The following is a 27,532-nucleotide window of genomic DNA, read 5'->3' as shown; positions in this document are numbered from 1 at the left end:
GCTGCTCTTCTTAAGTATTGATACATTAAAGGGATATGGAGAGGTCCTCTTTCTGTACCGGAGTTGAAGAACATGATTAAGAAGTTTGAATTACTTGGTGATTTGGAAATTGTTCCTGGGAGAGGCTGATGGTCAACTGCACCACAAATTGTTGAAGAAATTACTCTTCCCATGGATGAGTATGCTTCGTGCATTATGTGATCTTCAAGCAATGCTCGAGTTGTATCACAACAGCTGAACATTTCATGGCCCACCATTCGAAAAGTTTTGTGAAGAATCGTAAAATGGTATCTCTAGTGCAGTTCCAAGTTGTCATGGTTGCAGATGGTTGTCACATTAAGCAACTTCGCAGTTGGAATGTACGCATTCTATGAAATTAACAAATGTTAACATCTCATGTTGAAATTAAAAACAGTTTCTTTCAATGGTTTATTCATTATTTATCTTCTGACAAATGTCTCCACAAAGTGTCATTGTCCTAAGAGCACTTGCTTTTCATACAGGCCCTCTTTAGTAGTGAAAGTTTAATTATAACTACCTTGTAACCCAATAAAATGACATGCATTTCATTTTTGTACGTGCTGTACCGGATCGATTTCCTGTCTACACTTTTTGTGCAGTCAAGTGTACCTAGTCACCGCATAATGCCCACGTATACGCAAGGATATGCATACTAATAAGAAAACAACAGAAGGAATGTCTCACATCAAGAATAGTGTCTTTCAGTACCATTAATAAGTGCAAATTAACAAACATGCATTAAGCTCACTATCTACTGATAAGCCAAAACATTAGAACCACTGCCCACCGCGATGCTGGATGCTGCCTAGTGGCATTGCGACCACATGACACAGTAACAAAAGTACGTAAGCGGAGCAGATGTGGACGAGGACTACCCTAGTCAGATATGGGCTCCAAATGGGGACATACATTAAAGTAAATGACTTTGAAAAAGGTTAGATTATTATAATGCAGAGCCTATGAACAAGTATCTCGAAAACAGTGATGCTGTCGAATGTTTATGTGCTACTGTTGTGAGCATTAACAGAAAGAGGTAGAAGAGCAGTGAAATGGTTGGATGTACACAGCTCTTCAGAGAATGAGGGGTTAGGAGGCTTGTCTGCTCTGTAAAGTAGGATAGATGGTTATCTGTGACATCTCTGCCGAAAGAGCACAATGCTGGCACATGCAAAAGTGTTCTGGAGCACATTGTTCATCGTACATTGTTGAACATGGAGCCAGCAGCAGACCACCCCTGTGTGTTCATATGATCAATGGAAACATGTTGGCTCTTTGGGTGAATCACATTTTTACTACACTAGGTCAATGGTCGCCTCCACAAACATCATCATCGAGGTGAACGGAAGCTCGAAACTTGCAGGACACCACAGACATAGGTGGGTGGGAGTATTATTATACTATGGGAGACATTCTCCCGTGCTTGCAGGGGACGTCTGGTAGTAATTGAAGACACCCTGACACCTGTGAACCACATGCATTCGTTCATGCTTAATGCCTGCCCCGGTGCTGATGTCATCTTTCAGTAGTGCAACTGTCTGTGTCTGAAGAGGCAGAACCATGCTACAGTTGTTTAAGGAGCATTATAGTGAACTCACAATACTGTCTCAGTGACCAAATTTGCCTGATGTAAATCCTATGGGACCCATTTTGGTCACTACCAGATGCCATCACCACATACACAAATCTGCAGCCTGTTATTTATGCGAATTACATGACCTGTGCACAGACATCTAATGCCACATCCCTCCACAAACCTACCAACATACTGTTGGATCCCTGATACACAGAATCAGTGATTTATTTCATTCCAAAGATGGACAAACAAGCTATTAAGCAGGTGGTCATATTGTTTTCGCCCATCTGGGTAAGTAAAATAGAACAGGTCACCACCAGACAGTGCCAAAGAAAATGGGGATAAGCAATACTGCATGACTGTTCTAGGCATATTTTCTAGTTGAAAATGTTTGCTGTTACCTTACTCCCACCAGTTCTGAAGTGGTAAGTATCTGTGTCATGCAGATGACAGTGATAAGTGCTCATAAAGTGTAGCATTGGGCATGTCTTGTCATGGGTGATGGGAAGCGAGAGGATCAAATGCAGGGCTGGCACATAGACCACTCCTCTCGAATAACACCTAGAGGACTACCGAACTTCACATCCCCAACCAACAGACAGATCACCATAAACAGTGTCACATGACCTCACTTCATGAGACACTGCAGGGATGTTTGGAATTTAATCTAGGATTGGCTCCAAGACTAGTGATCACCACCTCTCCTCCCCTTTCCAGCCAATTACTGGCAGTGAAAATGTTCCACCACCAGGATTCAAATTGGTTTATCTTTAAGATGAGTGCCATCCACCACACAGGTGTGTGTGAGCAACCTCAGCTACAGATTTGGTTGACACATAATATAAAAGTCAAAGTGATACAAAGGAAACATACCCACAGCAAAGTAGGAAGATCTTTCAATTAAGTATATCAGCAAATGAAAAACTTGAATCACAAGCAGATAATACTGCAAGTCACAGTGTGTTAATGCAAAACTCCCATACATGTATGTAAGTTCATTGCAAACATGGTTCTGGTTTACATACATAACAAAAATAAACCACATAAGGCCATATAAAAAAATAAAAGTTTTCACAATAAATTTCAGGATGTGGTACTACCCTCACCTAGAAACATTCTGAAGATTTACTAATATATACCGACAGTATATCACACACATCAAGAAACTGCATGTTACATTGCTGACATGCTTTACTCTTTTAAAGTTATGCCCCAGATTTACTTTGCAAGCCCTTGATGGAATATAAATGGTACCAGGAAAAGCAATAATTCATGTGAGAGCTGACAAGCAATGCCAGTTCTATAGCTGAACTACAATAATCAACTATTTGCTTATGTACCTGTCTGCAGCTCAAGGTCTGTGCCATATTGCAGATGTCCATCATACTATGAGTTATAGTAAATAAATACATATTTAAGTAATTTCACATAATCACATCCTATAAAGAACAAATGTAAGTTATTTAAGGACTGACCTGATAGGATATCAATGGAGTGAAATGTACTTCATGCTCAGAAATTTCTGATACAATGAACTCATACCCCTGCCCACGTGGCAATGGAAACAGAAACTGCAAAAAGAAAGTAATATATTTCTGAGCATTAAATTAATTTCATACATAAAAATAACAAAAAATGACAATTTTATTTGGTATTACTAGATAAACATTCCCTATCGCTTATGCCATCTCTAAAATAAAAATACTTGTACCTAAATTAGTGAGCTCTCTTGCTGTCACTCTGTATTTGGCCTGTACTTCTAGAAGCTTTCCATACACATTAATTCAGTTACATAGATAACATTAAACTGGGGGGGGGGGGGAGAGAGAGTGGGGCGGGGGGTGAAGAGGGGTGAGAGGGGGAAAGGGGGCAGAGGGGAGAGGGGATAGGATAGGATGGGGGAGGGGGAGGGGGATGGGGAAGAAAGGGGAGGGATGGGAGGAGTGGGAGTGCTACACTAACACATGTAGTGTGGTTATCACAGTGTGAAATTCAGAAAAGTGAATATTCCCCCTTCTACAAGTCATCCCATGTGAACACCCTGGCTGGCAGCTCGAGCAGTCTAAAAGCAGACAATAAGAAGCTTTTAACAACACGCCTACTTACAACAGGGTACTGCTTGCCTCTGGAATATATTTTTGTATATAGCTCTACTGGAATAACAGCTGCAATCACTTCCTTTGTTTTGTGGTAATCCTCCCAAATCTGAAACAATTGAAAGTATGTTACCAATTGGGTAAATCATTTCAAATGAAAGTATTAATTATCTCCAAAAATTTTGGTGTGTTGACAAAACATAGTAACTACACTGAAGTGCCAAAGAAACTGGTATAGGCATGCATATTCAAATACAGATATATGTAAACAGGCAGGATATGGTGCTGCAGACTGCAATGTCTATATAAGACGACAAGTGTCTGGCGCAGTTGTTAGATTGGTTACTGCTGCTATAATGTCAGGTTATCAAGATTTAAATAAGCTTGAACGTGGTTTCATAGTCGGTGCAAGAGCGATGGGGCACAGCATCTCCGAGGTAACAATGAAGTGGGTATTTTCCAGTACGGCCATTTCACAAGCGTACCGTGAATATCAGGAATCTGGTAAAACATCCCTGACATCGTTGCAGCTGGAAAAAGCTCCTGCAAGAACGGGACCAACAGCAACCAAAGAGAATCGTTCAGTGTGACTGAAGAGCAACTCTTCTGTAAATTGCTGTGGATTTCAGTGTTGGGGCACCAACAAGTGTCAGCCTGCGAACCATTCAACAAAATGATATGGGCTTTTGTAGCTGCAGGCCCATTCATGTACCCTTGACGACTGCACAACACAAAGCTTTACACCTTGCCTGAGCCCGCAAACCGTAAATCAGACTGTTGATGACTGGAAACATGTTGCCTGGTCAGACGAGTCTTGTTTCAAATTCTATTGAGGTTGTAGGGAACCAGCCTACTCACGCTGTATGAAATTTACATGTCTTTCCATTGTGTGCCAGCCAGTCTGCTGTAACTAGCTCCGACGTCATAAATGTTGCGCAATACTTTAAAAATCAAGTAAATAACCTGAAACATTTCTAGCATGTCAGGAGTAATACTAAATCAATATGTGTTGAATATCAGTTCAATAACTTTAACCATTTTCGAAATTTGGATGTTTTCTGCAACAGAAAAGAGCTAGAAACTTAAAAATTTATATTTAGATTCCTTTTGCATAATAATTTAGTAGAAACAGTATTCTGGAGCTCACAAATTAAAATTTTAATTGAAATTCATTATTTTCTGGTCTTTGTCTCAGAAATTAAGGAAGCAAGATAGATTAAGTAGGCGAATAAATGAGGCTAGGATGTATAAATTTAAGTAGAGGGGAGATCCGCTATAATCATAAAGATGTGAGAAGTTTCAACAGAACAACTATAAAACTATAGCTATAGCGTATCTCCAAAGGGCAAGTTCAGAGCTTGTCTACTGCGTGTAGTGTAATTAAATTAATTCTCTCGCCCAAAATATTTGACTTAGCCACGTCAGACTTTTATTACGATTACTTACCTGTGTGCTGATTGCACATTTAAAGTGAGAGCTTCATCGGCCATCAGCAAAGGAAGCAACGATTTATTCGATAACTTAAAGTGGTGCATTACTAGCCCAGTGGCTAGTCGGGAGAGCGGATCTGATCAGGTGGTCCCTTAGCCGTCCGCACCGTGGCTTTATATATAAGAACGCTGCGCGAGAGAAGAATGGTCCAGTTCTCTCCAGACGCTGATTAGCACACCACCTGTGCCGGGAGTCGCGTCGCGTCTGTATCATTGCTATAAACAGCCTCGGATGCCGTAATAAGTTACTCGGGATACGCATAACCATGAAATCGTTTTCGAGTGAAGTGTTAATTCTGGGATGACTTTAATGATCTATCTTCAGTTTGTGTATGTCGTATTTTCACGTGCCGTCGCGGGACAGACATTCTACCATTATTTAGTGTGGCGTTTGATGAACATTATCATCAAATTATGGCGAGCATTCACTTAAACATTTAATTTGAACAGTTATAGTTGCATCAGCGCATTAGACTCTGAACTGCTCTGGTAGTTTGATTGTGTGGATTCTTTTTTGGTCTGTGACTTCCAGAGTATAGTGAACATTTTAGAGAGAATTGTTTTTGATTATGAATCCCAGACAATCTCCTAATTCCTCAGAGCTATAAGCTGTAGCTATAAGTGTATTTCTCAGATGAAGTGGGCACTAGGAATTCTAATTACAGGCTTTTCCAGGCTTCACGTTTTGCTAATCACTTTCTGGTTGCCAATATTGTAGTTAGAGAGCCAGTGTTGAGAACGGCAACCAACAGCATTAAATAAATAATAGGAACATTTTTATTAACAAATATATCCACCCGCCGCCCCACATATGTTCCTAATCGGCCGGGAATGCATCTTATCTACATTACATTCTACACATTTCTTAACAATTATTCCACCCACAGCCCCACAAGGGGATGGACAAGTATGGGTATGGAGACAACCTCTTGAATACATGGACCCTGCATGTCAGCAGTGCACTGTTTGAGCTGGTGGAGGTTCAGTAATGGTGTGGGGCATGTGCAGCTGGAGTGATACGGGACTCCTGATACATCTAGATATGACTCTGACAAGTGACACGTACGTAAGCATACTATCTGATCACCTGCACCCATTCTTGTCCTTTGTGCATTCAAACGGAGTTGGGCAATTCCAGCAGGACAGTGCAACACCCCACACTTCCAGAATTACTCCAGGAATACTCTTCTGTGTTTCAACACTTCCGCTGGCCACCAAACTCCCCAGACATGAACATTATTGAACATATCTGGGATGTCTTGCAGTGTGATTTTCAGAGGAGATCTCCAGTCCCTCATAATCTTATGAATTTATGCACAGCCCTGCAGGATTTGTGGTGTTAGTTCCCCCCAGCACTACTTCAGACATTAGTCGAGTCCATCATCATGTCATGTTGCGGCATTTCTGGGTGCTCGCGGGGGCCCTACATGATGTTAGGCAGCTGTACCAGTTTCTTTGGAACTTCAGTGTATCACAATAATAAAATATAATTTTCTTAGCATTCTGCAACACTATTATTTTAACATGAAACAGTTTGCAGCTTCCCATATCACTGTCAGCATTGCAGAATTCAAAGAAAGTGTGTGTGGTTTCAATGAGGTAATAACAGCAGTATCTGAGTCATCATGAAATCTATAGTGTCTAATTAGCTACATAATTAACATTTTGCATCAGTTTCCTTTCACTCAAAATGGTTCAAATGGTTCTAAGCACTATGGGACTTAACATCTGAGGTCATCAGTCCCCTAGACTTAGAACTACTTAAACCTGACTAACCTAAGGACACCACACTCATCCATGCCCAAGACAGGATTCGAACCTGCGACCGTAGCAGCAGCGCGGTTCCAGACTGACACGCCTAGAACCGCTCAGCCACCGCGGCCAGCCAAAGGAAGGAAAAGAAAGATTAGGGTTCAACATCCCACTAAAGAGGTCATTAGAGGCAGCATGCAAACTCACTTGGAAATTTTTGTTATAATGTGTTAAACCATGGGATACCTGGATGGTTGGAACAGAGATGAATCCTCCTCCAACTGAAAGCAAGTATTAAACTTTAACCATTGCACCATTTCATTCTGCCTGATACACAGCCGTCTTGTAGCACATACTATTATGAGACACAAGGAATGAGGTTGCAAATTTAAACTATACTTAGCACCTGCATGCATTCCTTTACTTCTTGACTCTCCAATCCTATATCAGTAGAAATAGGAATATCATCATCATCATCATCATCATCATCATTAACAATAATGTGCTCACTTGCCTTTAACACCATTTCATTATGATGTAAATGGTCCCATAGGGTCATTGTTGAAGGTTGTATTTCATTTGTTGTGCTGTGTTTAAATTACCATAATCATTGCACATAAAGGGTCAAGAAGCAATTTTTGGTCCTTACACAACTCCTCCATAGAGGAATTTCATTTGTTAAAGTATTTATCTGTGCACTGCCTCAGTATCTCACTTTTAATGCAGTAAGTGGAAGCACAAAACAGTACAAACTTGGTTTGTTGCCAATATTACAAAGAGGTAGTGAAGTGCACACTTACCTCTTAGCACACACTTATGGACTTATTGTGCAAGTTGAAGATTACTTATTTTTTCTCCCTATTACACCCTTCTGAAAATGGCTCAGAAGCAGTGTGCAGACAGTACTTGTTTGCCATCAGCATTTGGTTAATTCACTGGATATGAAGTCAAAGTGAAAAATTAATGCCCTGGTACAAAGGAAACATCAATATCATAGGCATTCTGTCTTTTGTGTGTCTATAATAATGTAAATAAAATGTCAACATGATCTGGGGAATAGTTTTGTTTCCAAGGTTTTTAATGTACCCATGTGTGTGTGTGTGTGTGTGTGTGTGTGTGTGTGTGTGTGTGGGTGGGTGGGTGGGGAGGTGCGTACGAGCACACACATATGATGGTGGTGGTGTTATCAAGGGTTAGCTTGCACAACACTGAGGTCATCAGCATATGTACAAAATTGTTTTTGGACGAATGAGTCCAGAACTTGTAAAAACTTTGTGTCAGTATCTCAAATCAGCATTACAGCATTAATACTCTGCACATGAAGTGTCTCTTAGATGTATGCAGCTCCCAAAAATAAATAAATAACCAAACAGGTAAGTCACTACATTACATAAAATGTCTGGGTGCAAATGCACACACACACACACACACACACACACACACACACTCTCTCTCTCTCTCTCTCTCTCTCTCTCTCTCTCTCTCTCTGACATGCCTAAAATCTTAGAGAATTTGTGTAAAATTAAACATGCAGATGTATGTAGCTTGTTGATCATGCAACACGTAAGATGAAACCTCAATACAGTGGCACTTTCAGTCTCCTAATGTTTTTAGAGTTCTGACAATTGACAAAAGTTTAAAATACAAACTACATTCCTCCTGTCATTACCTCAAATTGCAGGCAAGACCTCAATTAAACTAAGGGTATCTAGTCTGACAATGTCTAAAATACTATCAGTTAAAATGTGTTTCACTGAAGAGAGTATGTTTACAAGCATTACAAACAGTTGGTTCCATACATTAAAGCAGAACGACCAAAATGCAAGCACATAAAAAGAAATTTCAGCTGCTCTTCATGGCTGGATGGAGGTTGATTGTGGTCTTGTGGGCTTCATACGTTGCAGCTTTATCTCACTCACAGCCAGTCAAGCACGTACACATGAGTATCACTATAAAGACGACCAGCACAGCAGTAGTGTGCAGGGGGCACTGCCCTATTGTCAGTTCCGCATAGGGCTTCTCACTACTGTATCCACTATTTCATTTCCCTGGTTCCCCACACAGCAAGTTACCCAACAGACTGCCACTACCTTTGCTAGCTGATGTAACTGGTACATGGTGATCTGGATTCTACAGACAGTTTTGGTTGCTAAGTACAAGTACTGGTGGAACTATACACCATTTATGAAATCAGACTAAATAAAAAATTTCGTGTCTCTATTACATCTTAACTGCTCCAGTGTCTACAGGATTTTACAGTGTTTAGTGTTTAAGGTAGTAAATTCCTTCAGGAAATAAGTCCAGAACATATTATCACAGAAAGTGACTGCACAGTTTAGGTTATCACCTTTCTTCGACCCATCTGTGTACATAATGTTAAAATCATTGTTCTCACTTAAATTGTCATTTTTTAAATATAAAGCACAGGACTTATCAAACTTCATTAAGTTTAAAAATATCCTGGGTCTTTTAAATAACCAGAAATGAAACCTAATCCAGTACTAAGCTAGAACCCTTGTGCTTGTGACATCGAAGTCTGTCAGAGTCTGGAGAGTTCAAGTCATAAATGTCCACGCATAATGTGGATGTCACACATATAAGTGCTGCATACACAGATGGGCAACAGACTGACATGCAGGTGACCAGCAGCTCAATGAAATGGAATGGAATTTGTAGCCACGTCACATGAGGAAGAAGCTGCTGCAGCCTCAATGCAGAGGTTGCAAATGAAGTTTATTCTCTGCATCCAGAAGCTAACCTAATGCCCTCATGATAGACTGCATCTAACATCTCTAGATGTGACAATAGTGCAGATCAATATATGCTACAACTGTAACAGATGTGGGTAAGAACAAAGTTTCTATAATTGCAACAGAGGTTTTCTGCCTGCCTCCCAGTTTTGGCATTCAGGCATTTTAATATGTCAGTTATTCCTACTGATTAACTGTAAGGCCTTTCAATTATGGTGGCCAAGCAAGTCTCACTAAAATGAAAAGCGCATTAAGAGGGGTAGGACGTCAAACGGGCCAACTTGGAGCAGGAGAGGCACCACAGGACATTACAATTTCCACTGTCTATACTTTTACAAAAAAATTTATAAACCTTTGTCAGCATGACGAGGAAGGATTCAGAATTTACACTCTTAGCAGTGAAAGATCGAAAACATAATGAAATAATTTTTTTACATGTGAAATTTAATCATTTTTTTCACTTACTAATGGCAGCATTTGTTGCCATAGGTACACTTTTCTTCATAAGCAAGACAGATTCTTCCACGAATTTTGCACAGCATAATAACCATACTTAAAGGTGTATGAAACTCTAGAATTTTCCAAATCTATTAAAAACTGTGGTAAAAATTGAGGTAATGAACTACAAAATTTGTGTTTTATCTAAACGTGAAGTTTAAAATACAACAACTCATTCGTTTTTTCATAAATTAAATAAATTCTAGAGTTTCATACACCTGTAAGTATGGTATGTATGCTGTGCAAAATTCATCGAAGAATCTCTCTAACTTATGAAGAAAAGTGTACCTACAGCAACAAATGCAGCCATTAGTAACTGAAAAAATGATGAAATTTTGCACATAAAAAAAAATATTTTGTTATGTTTTCTAACTTCCACTGCAATGGGTGTGAATCCTGAATCCTTCCTGGTGATGCTGACAAAGTTTTATGAATTTATTTGTAAAAGTATAGACACTGGAGATTAAAATGTTCTGTGATGTCTCTCCTGCTCCAAGTCGGCCCGTTTGACGTCCTACAGGCAAGAGGGATACTAAAAACACAATGTGAGCAACTGAAACTGATGCACACATTTTTGTCTGCAGAAAACTTTAAATCAGTATTCTCTACACACTTCTTTGGCCTCTTGAGTGTCGGCTCAAGTTAATGACAAGTAGTTGCAAGACAGAGTATGGGCAGAAAATAGAAAAACCTTCCCCATACAGAAATAACTAAACAAGACTTTTGTTATGGATGAAATACTATTGCATGAAACAGCAAAAAGGGTAACAAGTAAAATAATGCCTTGCAGACAACATTATTCTGCAAAAAATGCTCTGAGTAGATGCACCCTATTCTGTACATAAAATACCTATCATTTAGGAAGGATCACACGAAAAATCGGAGGTGCCAGTGGAATCAACAGTTGTGCAGCAACAATCCTGCCCTCACTTTAGGAGATGCTCAAGATAGCTTCACTCCTGGAACTGGGATATTGACCTAAGCAGGTTAAGAAGTTCTAGGAGGATTTCTCTTGATTTGGGACTCAGCTGCTGCAGCAGCAGCAGCAACAGTGGTATTTCATACAGAATCTGTCTGGGTCAGACTCTGAGTTCTTTGCTACAAAAAAGGCAGATTCTAACTCCCTCATGGAAAATGAGTGATTATAAACCTGTGTAATGGACTTTCTAAATCTGGTCTCCCATTCTTCACAGCTACACAATGATATTTGCAGGTAGAATCTTATCTTGTGGTAGACATTACAGTATAAAAATAATCCATCACTATCTGCACAATAATGTTTGGCAATGCTGTAAGTACACAATTTTGCTGCACAGCTGCTACTGTAACACTACCCTTCCTTCCATATCAAATTCAGAAACTCTTGTCATGACTCCTTTCTACATTCTTTAATTTTTCACTGAGCCTTTGCCCTTGCTATGACAAAGACTGACAGGTCATAATATAGCAAGCTGGAACAACACCACCTGCTATGATTGCACTCCTGCTAACAATTAATATTTTTCTTTACTGATTTTTCATTTATTTATGCAGTCTATACGAAATATGTACCTGAATCTACCAAAACATAAATCAGACTTTGCCTCATCTGCATTTATCATTCAGGTTATTATTTTCAATGCTCTGATCCCATTAGTGTATCTAGTTTCACTAGAAACCAGGTTAATAAATGATATTATGCACAGAACTTGTGGGAAATGCCAATTTCAGGCAGTGATTGAGAACACACAAATTATTCTTTGGTCGATTGGCCAGAGTTGCATCATTATTTTTACTTTTAGTTCTAGTTTGACAGTTCTCTGCGTACTTTGATTATCAAGCACCATTCTGATCAATCTACATCTACATCTACATCCATACTCCGCAAGCCACCTGACGGTGTGTGGCGGAGGGTACCTTGAGTACCTCTATCGGTTCTCCCTTCTATTCCAGTCTCTTATCGTTCATGGAAAGAAAGATTGTCGGTACGCCTCTGTGTGGGCTCGAATCTCTCTGATTTTATCCTCTTGGTCTCTTCGAGAGATATACGTAGGAGGGAGCAATATACTGCTTGACTCCTCGGTGAAGATATGTTCTCAAAACTTCAACAAAAGCTCGTACCGAGCTACTGAGCGTCTCTCTTGCAGAGTCTTCCACTGGAGTTTATCTATCACCTCAGTAATGCTTTCGCGATTACTAAATGATCCTGTAAGAAAGCGCACTGCTCTCTGTTGGATCTTCTCTACCTCCTCTATCACCCCTATCTAGCACACATCCCACCCTGGTGAGCAATATTCAAGTGGGCGAACAAGTGTACTGTAGCCTACTTCCTTTGTTTTCGGACTGCATTTCCTTATGATTCTTCCAATGAATCTCAGTCTGACATCTGCTTTACCAAGGATTAATTTTATATGGTCATTCCATTTTAAATCACTCCTAATGCCTACTCCCAGATAATTTATGGAATTAACTGCTTCCAGTTGCTGACCTGCTATACTGTAGCTAAACAATAAAGGATCTTTCTTTCTATGTATTCGCAGCACATTACACTTGTCTACATTGAGATTCAATTGCCATTCCCTGCACCATGCATCAATTTGTTGCAGATCCTCTTGCATTTCAGTACAATTTTCCATTGTTACAGCCTCTCGATATACTACAGCATCATCCGCAAAAAGCTTCAGTGAACTTCCGATGTTGTCCACAAGGTCATTTATAAATATTGTGAATAGCAACGGTCCTACAACACTCCCCTGCGGCACACCTGAAATCACTCTTACTTCGGAAGACTTCTCTCCATTGAGAATGACATGCTGCATTCTGTTATCTAGGAACTCTTCAATCCAATCACACAATTGGTCTGATAGTCCATATGCTCTTACTTTGTTCATTAAACGACTGTTGGGGACTGTATCAAATGCCTTGTGGAAGTCAAGAAACATGGAATCTACCTGGGAACCCGTGTCTATGGCCCTCTGAGTCTTGTGGACAAATAGCGCGAGCTGGGTTTCACAGGATTGTCTTTTTCGAAACCCATGCTCATTCCTACAGAGTAGACTTCTAGTCTCCAGAAAAGTAATTATAGTCGAACATAATACACGTTCCAAAATTCTACAATCAAGTAATTAAATCTTTTTAACTCAAGTTTGTGTGTGTTTCTGCATATTTATGACTGAAATGATGGACGCTGTCTATAAATTGGTGACCCCAAAATTACAAAAGACAGGAGACACCTAAAGCAATGTACAGAGTGAAACAGTTACTTCGCATTGTGATGTTGCGTGAAGTCAGATACAAGGGCAGTCCTTATGCCTAGAAGAGGACCTGCAGAAGCAAATTGGGGATCTGCAAAATCGAGAAGAGATGAATTTATACGAACAGGTGTTGAATATGACAGACAGCTTGCCCACTGAGTCTAATGTGGTTTCCACTATGAAGATAAAAACACAAACACCAGCATTCCTGTCGGAGAAGCGTGAGCTGTGGTTCACAATGCTGGATTTGGTGTTTACACAAAATAGCATTACTAGCAATTATTCCATGTTTCCTGTAGAGGTTAACAGCTTTGATGCCCTAGCTGTCAACATGGTGTTGGATATTATGTTGAAAACACCCTCACATGAAGGAGACACTAGTCAGACGGATTTGTTGAACCAACAAATGCAACAAGTAATTCAGATCAAGTGTATCAGCAATAGAACACCATCTGAACTCTGGCAACATCTGAGGATCACTGTGGAAGAGGAAGCAATGTGAGATTTAACACTACAGCACATATGGCTAATACAACTATCACTTTCAGTGAAAATGGCAGTGGTGACATGTGGGAAGTGTGATATCAATTCTGTTCGTGCAGTTGCAGACAAGGTGCACACTATAGTGGAGCAAACAAGTACCTCAGCAGCGAAACAGGTAGTAGCGACGTCAACACTTGGGATAGTGCAGCTATACGACATGAGCAAGAGATGAACATGAATAAGCAGTTCAGAAGTCTGAAATGAATAAGTGGACCCGCACAAGAAAAGGTAAAGAAGAGGGGTATCCACCCAGTCATCAGAATCAAACAGACGGCCATGGTGATCAGGCCACAAGATGCACATCTCGCTTTGAATTTCCAGGCCCCAGCAGCCTACAGTAGGCACAACCAGTCATAAAGTTCCACAAAGGTGCGAAAGCGTTGATGAGGGAGTTGCCACTACTCCCGTAGATGCCAACAGCAATGTTATCAGAGGTAGCCAAGACCCAGCACTCACAATCGGCCATGTTATTTGCATCAGATCAATCACATCCACACATACAGCAAAGCAAGTGTGCTTGCTGACATTATCATGCCATTTGTATGTAAAAGACAGGAACACAGATCAGTGATACCTTACTAATTCGGGCTCAGATACAAAGATGGACTGCAGTGGTGAGTGCACCCTCAACCTACAGCAGTTAACAACTCACCCATCACAACTTACGGTCAGTGTGAATCGACAGTGGACCTGGGCTTTGTTAAAAAGCTCAAATAAAGGTTCGCACTGGCAGGTGGTAGAGAACTGATATTAGGTGCAGACTTCATACCCCACCAAGGACTGGAAAAGTTAAGAATGGTATGAATTAAGGTGTACAGTGAAGTGGTAATAGGTACTACAGGCAGAAGTGCTAAAAATTCCATGGCCTCACTGAGTAGTTTGGTTGGTACATAAGCTAGACAAGAGGTTGTCAGCCACTTCACAGAAAGTATTGCATACCATGGTGCATCACATTAAGACAACACCCAGCCAACCAGTTTCTAGACGGCCACAAAGACTAGCACCCAACCATTTCTCAACGGCAAAAGCAGAATTTGAAGAGATCATATGAAGATCCCACAGCCCACAGGCATCACTGTTACACCTAGCTAAAAAGAAAGACAGCATCTGGAGGCCCTGTAGAGGTTACCGCACTCTAAATCCACAAACAATCCCCATCTGCTTTCCCATTTCTACCCTAAGGAGAGCTACAATATTCAGTGTGGTGGATTGTAAGGAGGCTTATAACCAGGTTCAAGTTGCAGAAGAAAATATTCCTGTCGTAATAATGCCTTTTAGTCTTTTCAGATACCTATCATGCCATTTGGTTTAAAGAATGCAGCTCAGTCACGGCAGAGGTTCGTAGAGAAATACTAAGGGGCTCGGATTTCTGCTTCAACTACCTTGATGATATTTTGATATTTTCAAAGACAGCTGAATAACAAAACAAACACCTTAAGGCAATGTTCGACAGTATATATAAATATGGACTGGTGACAAATGAGGAAAAAGTGTTCTACGTCAAAAACAAATTGACATTTCTCGGTCATACTGTCTCAGCTGCCAGTATTTGTCCTCTCTAAGAAAATATAGAGGTCATTAAGACCATTCCTCTGCTGATGTATTGCCAGAAATTAAAAAGATTCCTGGGGATTGTCAACTTTTCCCAGTGTCATATATCCAGTGCACTAGAATGCTGCAGATTTATACAGCCCTTAAACCAGAAACTGGAGCATCTACTGCAAAGATGGTTTATGGAGAGATGCTGCACCTGTTCTCAGAGATTTTTTTTCCGGGAAAATCAATGCAGATTATGGTATCTTGTGCTATTCATACCATGCTGTGCCAGTCCACGTATAGAAGTTGGTGGTAGCCCGTGTGATTTCACTGCCAATCTGCAGCTGGCTCCATGACACACCCTCCTCATTCCATGCGGCCAGTGTTGCCACAGAGCAAATATAAAGGATGCTGCACAAAAGTCTAGTCTGTCAGTCAGTTCAGTTCTGCCTATGTAGGCCATGAGTTGTCATTCAGTATCTGTTGTTATTGTAGATATTGAACTGGCCTCTCTCAAGGACTTACTTTGGGCTGCGCTCTGGACTTGTTGCTATTCAAGTTAAGTAAAAGAAGTTTCTTAAACACTATGTGTGCACCTTATTATTTTGTGCGCTGTCTCTGTACCCACTAACTCCTTAGGATCCACCATTGGGACAAACAAACACAAATGGAACCAGGGCTATATGCTGCAACATGTCAAGCTCTTTCTGCTTAGCAAGAGCAACAAGAGACAAATATCAACTTATCTGTGCAGTCAGCACAAAAATTTCATCTTCAGCATAAAAATTTCATCTCCAGCACTAACAATCTGAGTATCAATGGACAAAGTTCAAGAGCATTATACAAAATGCTGAAGCAGGTACATGCTGAGCAAAATTGTGAGGGATGGAAAAGACCTGCCATGATTTGACACCCATGTCAGAAAATTGCTTTGAAAGCAAAGAAAGCATCACTTCACAGATAAACAAAAATTAAACAAAGCCAAAATTACTGTAGGGAGAACCATGAGTGAAGTTTCAACAAATTTGAAAGTAAAATTCTGTCTAACAACTTGACAGAAAATCCTAAGAAGCTTTGGTCTTATGCTAAATCAATAAATGGATCGAAGCCAGCCATCTGTCCAGACACTGTGATGAAATGGGATTGAAACAGAGGATGACACAGAAGAGATTGAAATACTAAATGTCTTTTTCCAAAACTGTTTCACAGATTAAGATCACACTGTAGTTCCTTCTTTAAATCATTGTATGAATGACAGTAGATACAGATGCCCAGATAGTTACTGTGTCCTTGACTTCCAGGAGGCATTTGATACAGTTCTGCACTGCCACCTAATGAACAATATACGAGCGTATAGGACATCAGACGAACTGTGTGACCATACTGAAGCATCTCTAGCAAACAGATCATGGTATGCCACCCTGAACGGAGGGAAGTCTTCAGACTTGAAAGTAACTTAGGGTGTGTCCCAAGGGAGAGTTGCAGGACCATTACTTTTCACAATAAATAAAAATGACCTAGTACATAATGTCAGAAGTTCCATGAGACTTTTCTTGGATGATGCTGTTGTATCCAGAGAAGTCACAATGCTAGAAAATTGTAGCAAAATGCAGCAAGACCTGCAGAGGATCGATGCTTGGTGCAGGGAGTAGCAATTGACCCTCAATATATATGTAATATACTGTGAACGTATAGAGAGAAAGATCCTATGCTGTTTGATTGCACGACTGCACATAATCACTGTCAGCAGCTACTTCCATAAAATATCTAAAAGTATGCATACGGAGTGATTTAAAGGGGAACGACTACACAAAATTAATCGCAGCTAAGGCAAATGCCAGACAGATTCATTGGCAGAATTCTCAGGAAATGTAGTCCATCACGAAAGGAAATAGCTTACAAAACACTCATTTGACCAATACTTGAACATTGCTAGTCAGTCTATTTTCTGTACCAGACAGCATTAATAAAGGAAATAGAGAAGCTCCAAAGAAGAGCAGCATGTTTCATTACAGGTTCATTTCATAATCATGAAAGCATCATGGACACGCTCAGTCAACTCCAGTGGCAGATGCTGCAAGAGTGGTTTTCTGCATCACGGTTTGGTCTACTGTTAAACTTTTGAGAGCGTACGCTGATAGAAGAGTCAACCAATATACTGCTTTCTCCTATGGATAAATTGGGAAAAGACCATGAAGATAAAATCAGCGAGATCTGAGCCCACATGCAGTATTACAAGCACTAGTCCTTCCCACAAACAATATGTGAATAGAACAAGAAAAGGGGCAAATGACACTGGTACACAAGGTCCTTCTGACAAACACAGTAAGGTGTTTTGCAGGGTATAGATGTAGGTACATACAGCATACTGTGATGATATGCATTATGTGAATAGCCACAGTACGAACTTTTTAGAGTGAGTGGTGAAGATAGCGTGGCTGGAGTGGAACGTCTCGCTGATGAACACAGCAACATTGTCTTTCATTCTCTCTCCTGTAGTGGGCAAAGCCTCTTAGCACAGGAGTGTTAGATTCTTTAAGGAGTAGGCACATGCCGATGGTCTTTCCACTGCTACAAGTTTTAGCTCCTCTGTGTAATTTCTGAATCCATTGATGTTCCTCTGTGGGATAGGATCCATTTATTGATAAGGATTTTTTCCTTCTTTTCTCTCTGACTTGGTGAAGTGAATCTGCCACTATTGGGAACAGTGGGGGATTTCATGGTTCATCCATATACTGAGAACGGCTTTTCTTTTCCTTTCGTTTCTCCTGTATGTTTCTCCAACCGTCTGTACAATTGTTAAAGAAAAACTTCCATAATTAACAGTTCAATGAAGTGACTTGATACAGCCTTAGGAATTTTTATGAACTGTAAATTTGCCATCACCTGTAAAATTTATTCTTTACTTCGTACAGGTTTCAGTTGTAGTGACCATCTTCTCAGATAGGAAAAAGCTGTACATTACATGCTTACACAATTCAGATTCCCATTTGACAAGTTGAAAACTATCACAATCCTAAAATGTTTAGAGAACCCCATGTAACAGGACACAATTTCAGTACCATCACAAAACTGACTTCACTATGATTCACAGTTTACAGCATCAAATGCCTATGTCTCATAATACCAGTAGACTGTAAGCTGCAACAAAATGTTGGAAAAAGTGGGAAAGTTTATCAATTCATCCCACCTCCCCTCCCACCCAATCCCCCATCAAATTTCAGATGTAATGTCTGGTCACTTCGCATTCTTGATTTTGTTTTGCTATTGAAAAATTGGAGTTACATTAGTACACACTGCAAAATTTCCTAAAACAATTCCTCATGAAATTCCACATGAAATTTTCTAAGAGTCACGAAGCCTTTTCATGTCAGTCTGCTTTTTTTATACTCAGGCTAAAATAATACACTGAGATGGAAATTTAAAAAATTCTGTTTAATATAGATGAATCTGACTTATAAAAAGGGTGTAAAAACTGTGTGTACAAAATTTTTGAGTTTTTAGAGAAAATACAAAGAAACCCAAAAGGGTATATCCAAAAATATCACAGGTACGCCATTTCCTTGCTAGCGTTCACTGAAGGTTTTGACACTAGTGACATTTAGGAATGGTGTTTAAACTGCCATATGATGAATACAGTTTTTGAGATGCTGCTAAAAATGTAATTTGTTAACATTAATGCATAACTGGCATCTACATTCTAATGAGTGTCGAACATGCTCAAAACAGCCAGGTGTTTCATGAATAATGGCTGTAGTTTCAGCCAAACATGCAACAAGCTCTTCTGGAGTGTGTATTTATGTCTCATACACCAAACGCTTCATCTCTCACCACAAAAAGAATTCCACTGGAGGTCAGCAACATCTCTAAAACAATATTTATCACACAGCAACTTGAATATCACTAATGTCAAAACCTTCATGGAACCCTAGAGGGTAAACAGAGCACCTATGGCATTTTTGTCACATAACAAACTGTTTCTTTTTATATCTTCTAAATTGGCTGGCTCTGAGCACTATGGGACTCAACTTCTGAGGTCATTAGTTCCCTAGAACTTAGAACTACGTAAACCTAACCAACCTAAGGACATCACACACATCCATGCCCGAGGCAGGATTCGAACCTGCGACCGTAGCGGTCCCGCGGTTCCAGACTGCAGCGCCAGAACCGCACGGCCACTTTTATATCCTCTAAACACTAAGATATTGTGCACATAGTATTCTAACCTACCTGGAAAGCCAATTGCATTAAAGTGCTTGCTTCCAGGACACTGGGAGGCACACCATCGCTGTATTAACTCTGCCTTGTGGATTAATGATGGGGGCTGGTGTGTTGGCCAGCCTGAATGTGGTTTTTGGATGGTTTTCAACATCCATCTAGGTAAATACCAGGCTGTTCCCTACATCCCACATCAGACGCACAATGTACAAACACTTCAAAACATAATGTCACACTAGATCATGCAATTACACTAGATCAAGACAGAATAGGTACTATGATTCCACCATCCCCCCCGCCCCCACCCACTCCTTCACACAGCAAACGTGTCACAGCTGAAGTTTTCCTGGCAGACTAAAACTGTGTGCCAGGCCGAGACTCAAAAGCGGGGCCTTTGCCATTCGTGGGCAAGTGCTCTACCATCTGAGCTACCAAGCACTACTCACGGCCCGTCCTCACAGCTCTACTTCCACCAGTACCTTTGTCTCCTACCTTCCAAACTTCACAGAAGCTCCCCTGTGAACCTTGCAGAACTAGCACTCCTGGAAGAAAGGATGTTGCAGAGACATGGCTTAGCCACAGCCTGGGGCATGTTTCCAGAATGAGATTTTCACTCTGCAGTGGAGTGTGCATTGATATGAAACTTTCCTAGCAGATTAAAACTTACCCGCGAAAGGCAAAAGTCCTGAATTCGAATCTCGGTCCGGCACACAGTTTTAATCTGCCAGGAAAGTTTTATATCAGCGCACACTCCGCTGCAGAGTGACAATCTCATTCTGGAAACATGCCCCAGGCTGTGGCTAAGCCATGTCTCTGTAATATCCTTTCTTCCAGGAGTGCTAGTTCTGCAAGGTTCGCAGGAGAGCTTCTGTGAAGTTTGGAAAGTAGGAGATGAAGGTACTGGTGGAAGCAGAGCAGTGAAGATAGGCTGTGACTCGTGCTTGGGTAGCTCAGATGGTAGAGCACTTGCCCATGAAGGGCAAAGGTCCCGAGTTCGAGTCTCGGTCTGGCACATAGTTTTAATCTGCCAGGAAAGTTTCATATCAGCACACACTCCACTGCAGAGTGAAAATCTCATTCTGTGGCACAGCTGGTTTGAACATGTTCATGTGAGCTGATGCTTCTCCCACCCTGAGATCAACGGGCATGGTTATATGTCTCTCAGTCTCGCTGTAGCAATCATCCATTGAAGTCCTTCCACAGAAAATGCAAAGTGTTCTGACAGAGCAAAAAGCTAACCTCAATTCTCATAAGAAACTTGCATAAATTACTACAGAAGCTCATGGCAGTTATGCATGATTATCGGAACACAAGTTTTTGAGTGGTTCAAAAGGTTTAAGGAAGGACATGAAACGATTGTATATGATCTCCATACTGGACGAGCTCCAACATCAAAATCAGAAAACAACATTGACAAAATTGATAAACTGATCCCTTAAAATCATTCTCAAAGATCACAGTCAATCAACATTATTACATTGAGAATCTGACTGCCATTCGTAAATGAGTGAAGAGACATTCTACATGTGGAACACCAAATCCTGGATGCTTCACCAAGACAATTTAACCATTCCATCCTGCCTTGTCTGCAAAGGTGTCCTTTGTGAAATATAGCATCACCAGGTTGGACCACCCCAGGCTATTCACACCACCTGGCCCCCTATGACTTTTTTAGGTCAAACTGGCACTTAAAGGGACAAGATCTGACAGTGTGGAAGCTTTGTTAGCAAAAGCAAACTTCCAGAGCTGCTAGGAACAATGGAAAATTTGTATGAAGCATTGAATGGTTTGGTGAGGAGAGCACACTGAAGGTGATAAATTTCATAATGCCACACATTGTAAGGTTGGTTCTCCATTAAACTCAAAAAGAATCATACCAGCCCAAAACTGGTATTGGCTAGAATCAGGGCACCACAGAGAAAGGCAGTAAGACCTTTTTTACTGCACTGGAGTCTACATTACATAGCATTGTCTTTTTCTAGAAACTTTCTGCAATGAATTTATACTCTTTATCTAGGGAATGTCATTCAAACAGTACTCATACACATGTTTTTTTAAAAGTATTTTTGAAGAAAGAATACTATTATTATTGCTATACTTACATGCTTCACTTCATCTGCAGTTTTGTTCTCAATTAATTCCATTTTCATAATATCGGATAATTTCTGGAACAACAGATTTTTTACTGTTAAAAAAAGTAAACAAGTGGAGATCTCTGAAAGTGTTGAATACTCAACAATATTAATGTACATACTGCAGAAAGATATAACTATGTAAATACTGGTTCCAATAGAGAGAGAAAACATTGTGTGATAAAATACACTATTCAGGTGTGAAAGTCTTAACACGTTAATTGTTTGAACAGAAATCAATACTAAACTATCCTCCTTCACATGTATAACTGGTCCCAAAAGTTGTAAGAGTTGAAATCAGTTATCACACACACAATTTGAGCCAGACATGGATCCTTATTATGGTTTGACATGTATCAGACATGCCCCACGATGGCTCTTTGTGAAACTTGTGCAATTTTATATCATCACTGACTGATAAACTAATAGAAAGTTCTCCAAAGAGATGATAAAGGTCAAGAACATTTGTGTTTCTACATCTACCTGCAGCCTGCAAGTTAGTCGCACAACTCACCGAAATATAAGTTTTCACGAATTATTACTTTGTTACAGTTTAAATGTATGATAGTGCTTTTTAGTCTACTGTAAAAGTAGGTTGATGTTCCACTGGGATTACTGCACTAGGAAATCCAGTAAAACGTAAGATGAGGCTCTCACACAGAGTTGTAGGTTATGGAGCCAAGACAAGAGAATCACGGAACAGGGAAGAAAAATTAATGCGACTTGGGTGGAACTAGAAATGGCACGTTTTGATGGGAGAATGGGAGCTGGGAAAAGGTGACAAGTAATAATCAAAAGGAGTAAACCTCAGAAACCAAATTTCAAACTCCGATTAGCAATCCATTTGATTTGTTACCTGAAATAGCAGAATAGCCTCAATAAGTTTTTGAGCAAAACAAAGAGTAGCAGCCTCATAGTAACAACTAGTTCGTTAGGTCAGTAGAAAAGTAGAGCAGAAAGAAAAGAGTCCTACTGCACCATAGCAGGGTATGGCCAAATGCTACAGGAAAACCTAGGTGTTGAATACCAGATAACAAGTACCATGAAACATAGTGCTAAGCTTAGCCAGGTGGCAGAGGTTTACTAAGGAGAACAGAATAAACTGTTTTTAAGAGTAACTTAAAAGATGTGGGATGGGAGGAGGTATATGCACAGAATGAACCACAACTCCACTAACAAACTCTCAGAGGTTGTTCAAGGATACCTTCTGAGTATTATGGTATAAGGGACCATGATCTTCAGTATCTCATTACAAATTTATTGCATTCATTTGATTCCTTGACCCAATTGGATTTGTATCTGTATGGCACTGAAAATAGTGCACAACAGTGCAAAAGTCAACATTATGTGCTGTGTGTCTTGTTTGGAAACAAACTTGTACTCACAGTACTTGCTGTTGACAACAATTGTGTTCCCTTTACTCTTCACTCTCAAGCTTGCATTCACTACTGCACTATTCTATCTCAGATTTGTTTTTCTGACAGTGTTAGTTGCACGTTATCATTGATACACAGCAGTACGGACTGGTTTACTGACGAAGAGATGACTGATATGCACTTCATGTTAGGTTCCGCAGAATGCAGTCAAAGAGCAGCACAACAATGCCTATGTTGTGCTGTTCTCACTGTGATGACAACCACATCACAGTTCTTTTGCATCTATACATAGGCATCTATGAAAAACTGGATGTGTTGTACATTTTGGTAATTGCATATTACAGTCTTTTTCATTGTTGTGACAGCACCTGCAACAAGGTAAATGGGGCAACAATGATAATTATATTACTACTCTGCAATGAGCCATGTGCAGCCAAGGGTCCCTTACACCAAAATACTCAAAAAGCAACCTTGAAAAACGTCTGAAAGCATGTTCGTAGAGTTCTGGTTCACCCTGTAGAAAGATGTGATGTTGAATTCAATTTATTCTGCAGCAGATTTGTGTCACTATTTGAAAGTTGCTTTTCTCAAAAGGTTATACACAAAATCCATTAAAAAAGTAAGCCTCTGAGAACTAAAGAAATTAAAATCTCATGTACAAGGAAGAGTGAAATTATATAATCACCAGAATAAATTGAGATCCAAAATTACTTGCATACTATGAGGGATACAGTAATATTTTAAGGGAAGCCCCCAAAATATCAAGAAGTATGTACATTCTGACAGAAATTAACAATACAGGCAATAAGATTAAAACCACATGGGATAGAGACAAAACAGCCAGTCAGAGTACAAGATATCATAACAATTAAACTAAATGACACTGTTGTGACTCATAATCACAAGTTGTGAGTACTTTTCACAATCACTTTCTACATGTAGCAGCAAAAACAGGATTAAGAGATTCAGTTGAGAAGCCAGAGAATGTATTTAAAATGTCACGCCACAAAATTTTAAGCAGCTAGTAGTAGCACCAACATCCATCATTAAAAGTAATAAAATTAAAAACATTCTAAAGAAACTGTAAGTTCATATGGTGTTGAAGGAATTTCACAGAGAATTATGAAAGGTTGTTCTGTCTTAAATAAATAATGTCCTTAGCGAGATATGTAATCCACCACTGGCACAGGGAATTTTTCCAGACAGATTAAAATAAACAAGTGTTAAACCTTTCCACAAGAAATGTGAAAAGACAGACTTGTATCATTATTGTCCAGTTTCCTTACTGATATCTTTTTCCAAAACATTCAAAAAAGTAATATACTGTACTTAACATTAGTATCACATTTAAGCTGAAACAATTTACGTTACGAGGGTGGTTTGAAAAGTTCTCGGAACGGAATAGAAAAAAAGTACTTACATCACTGATTTTTTTTTTTTTTTTTTTTTTTTTCAATGTAGTCTCCTCCTAGATTAATGCACTTGGTCCAATGATGCTCCAGTGTCTTGATCCCATCTCGAAAAAGAGTTTCCTCCAGGCCTGCAAAATAGTTGTCAACTCCGGCTATCAGTACTTTGTTTGAAGTGAATCTTCGTCCACCAAAAAAAATTTTCAGCTTTGGGAAGAGATAGAAGTCTGACAAAGCCATATCAGGTGAATAAGGTGGGTGTGGCAACAATTCATACCCTAGTTCGTGTAATTTTGCCATGGCAACGGCATCAAGAGTCGTGGCGTCCATCTTGCAGATAATTTTTTTCATTTCTAATTCTTCAGTTAAAATGTGATATACCCTTTCAGATTACATCGGGCAAGCGTGAGCAATTTCACGCACTTTGAATCGGCGATCCTTCAAGATCATTTTGTGCACTTTGCAATGATTTCCCGACCACTGCGCAGATCATCATCTAAGCTCTCCCAACCAAATTTAACTTGACAACAGTTAAATATGAAGGAGCAGAGTCCCCTAGTGTATTCTGGAAATCAGCATGAATTCCCTTTGCTTTCATACCTTTCTATACGAAGTACTTAATCACTGCTCAAATCTCGATTTTTTTCCATCTTCGCAAATCACTATATGGGAACAACAACAGAGCCACATCACTGCCACAGCTCTCTTCCAAGAGCACTCACGTGGCACGAGTTTACAGGCAACAGTCCAATAAATATCACGTGAACAACTCGTTGTACTAGCACTGACCTCTCATGGCGACTCTGAGAACTTTCCAGGCCACCCTCATAGCATATAATTTTTTGGATTTCAGAAAGGTTGCCTGACATTGAATGCTATTTATACATCCACTCAACAAACAGTACAAGCCTTAAATAATAAAACGTTGTCAGTTGGCACTTTTTGTGATTTTTCCAAAGCATTTGACAGCTTGAAAAACTCAAATTTTATGGAATTTATGGCTTTACACACAACTGGTTTTAATCTTACTTGAGCAGAATGCAAGAAGTTGTGATGATTAAGTCCAGCAATGTTGGAAGGGTAAAAAATTTTAGTGGACAGGGAGAAGTCAAAAAAGAAGTCCCTTTGGGTTCAATGTTGGGGTCTGCTCCAATTCTTTTTATATGTGAATGATCTTCTTCTTAACATTCAAGAAGAATAATTGGTTCTTTTCACAGAAAATATTAGTGTTAAAATGAATCCCATTGAGAGGAAGCAATGGAAGGGATTGTTAATGATCTTTTCACAGAATTGTTAAGTGGTTCTCTGAAAATGGATTCTCCCTCAATTTTGGTTGGTTGGTTGGTTTGGGGAAGGAGACCAGACAGCGTGGTCATCGGTCTCATCGGATTAGGGAAGGATGAGAAAGGAAGTCAGCCGTGCCCTTTCAGAGGAAACATCCCGGCATTTGCCTGGAGTGATTTAGGGAAATCACGGAAAACCTAAATCAGGATGGCCGGACGCGGGATTGAACCGTCGTCCTCCCGAATGCGAGTCCAGTGTCTAACTACTGCGCCACCTCGCTCGGTCCTCAATTTTGAGAAGATACACCATATTCAATTATGTACAACAAATAGAGTCACGCCAAAAACTGAAGCATCATATGAACAGGAGTCAGTAAATAGGGTAGAATGCTATAAACTTTAGAGTGAACACATTGATGACAGCTTGAACTTGGAGAAGCATATTACCAAGCTCCTGAAACTATTAAGCTGAACCACTTTTGCTCTTCATATACCTGTTAGCCTTGGAGACAATTGACTCAACCTCCGAACATATTTTGGATACTTCCATCCTATAACATCTTATGCAATAATTTGCTGATGTAGCTCATCACTCAGAAAGAGGATACTGATTGCACAAAATCAAACAGTAAGACTAATAAGTGGTGGTCATCTGCAGTTGTCACGTCGGTACCTCTTCAGGGAGTTAGGCATTTTCACTGCGCTGTCACAATACATATAGAATTGTTAACAAAATTCATAATAAATAATCCCTTAAAATTTGAGAAGAGCTGTGAGGTCCACACCTATGACAGTAAAAGAACGGACAAAATGACCTGTATTATCCAGTCAGTGGTTCAGAAAGGGGTTGAATAGGCAGCAACAAAAACTTTTTGAACATTTACCCAGTAACACAAAATTTCTGATGGGTAGCAAAGCAAGTTTTAAACCTAACCTAAAATGATTTACACTGGGCAACTCCTATTCCACAAACAAATTTTTATTTGAAAACTGGTACCTTGGATAAAAGAGGATGCCTTGCTTTCAAACTTGGCTGCCTGATTTTTAAATAAGAACTGGAGCCCCTCCATGCCCGCATTAGCACAGTGACCATCACAAAAAGTTCTACTATCACCTCTGCAATATGGTTAGTATTTTAATCTTGGAGTCACAGGATCTGGGTCTGTGATGATGTCTGCACATCTGGGTGCAATCACCCACTAATATGGTCCCATGGAGGAGATAGCTGATAGGAAAAACCTACTATATGCAGTTCAGAACCTGTAAGGTATTTCCTTCCAGCATGTGTATAAAATGTGAAGACATGCAGAGCAAAGAAGTTGACAGTGTTAAATTTCTGGGATTACAACTTGATAATAAATTCAGTTGGGAAGGGCGTACCACAGAATTGCTGAAGCGTCTATCAAGTCTGTTTTTGCAGTGAGAATGATGTCAGATGTAAGAGATATAAATATAAAAAACTTTCAGACTTTACCTACTTTCATTCTATTACGTCACAGAGGGTCATATTCTGAGGCAACTCATCAAACCAAGCATGCAAAAGCATGTAATAAGACTCATTTGTGGTGTACATTCAAGAACATCATGCAGAAACATTTTCAAGGAACTTTCTATCCTAACCA

At 39.9% G+C, this 27,532-nt stretch overlaps 1 protein-coding gene across 1 annotated transcript in view; it reads right to left on the bottom strand.

Annotated features, from left to right (window-relative positions):
• LOC124721671 (ATP synthase mitochondrial F1 complex assembly factor 1) overlaps positions 1-27,532 on the bottom strand; it is a 52,228-nt gene that overhangs the window by 13,475 nt on the left and 11,221 nt on the right. Inside the window, exons 3-5 of the mRNA XM_047246744.1 lie at positions 21,813-21,875; positions 3,701-3,799; positions 3,070-3,165 (exon numbers count right to left, since the gene is read on the bottom strand). Coding sequence (XP_047102700.1) covers positions 3,070-3,165; positions 3,701-3,799; positions 21,813-21,875 — 258 coding nt within the window. The remainder of the gene's footprint in view (positions 1-3,069; positions 3,166-3,700; positions 3,800-21,812; positions 21,876-27,532) is intronic.

This window comes from Schistocerca piceifrons, chromosome X (genome assembly GCF_021461385.2).
Source record: "Schistocerca piceifrons isolate TAMUIC-IGC-003096 chromosome X, iqSchPice1.1, whole genome shotgun sequence".
NCBI classification, from domain to species: Eukaryota; Metazoa; Arthropoda; class Insecta; order Orthoptera; family Acrididae; genus Schistocerca; species Schistocerca piceifrons.
Note: the sequence above shows the minus strand (reverse complement) of the source record. Positions and strands in the feature narration are given on the sequence as shown.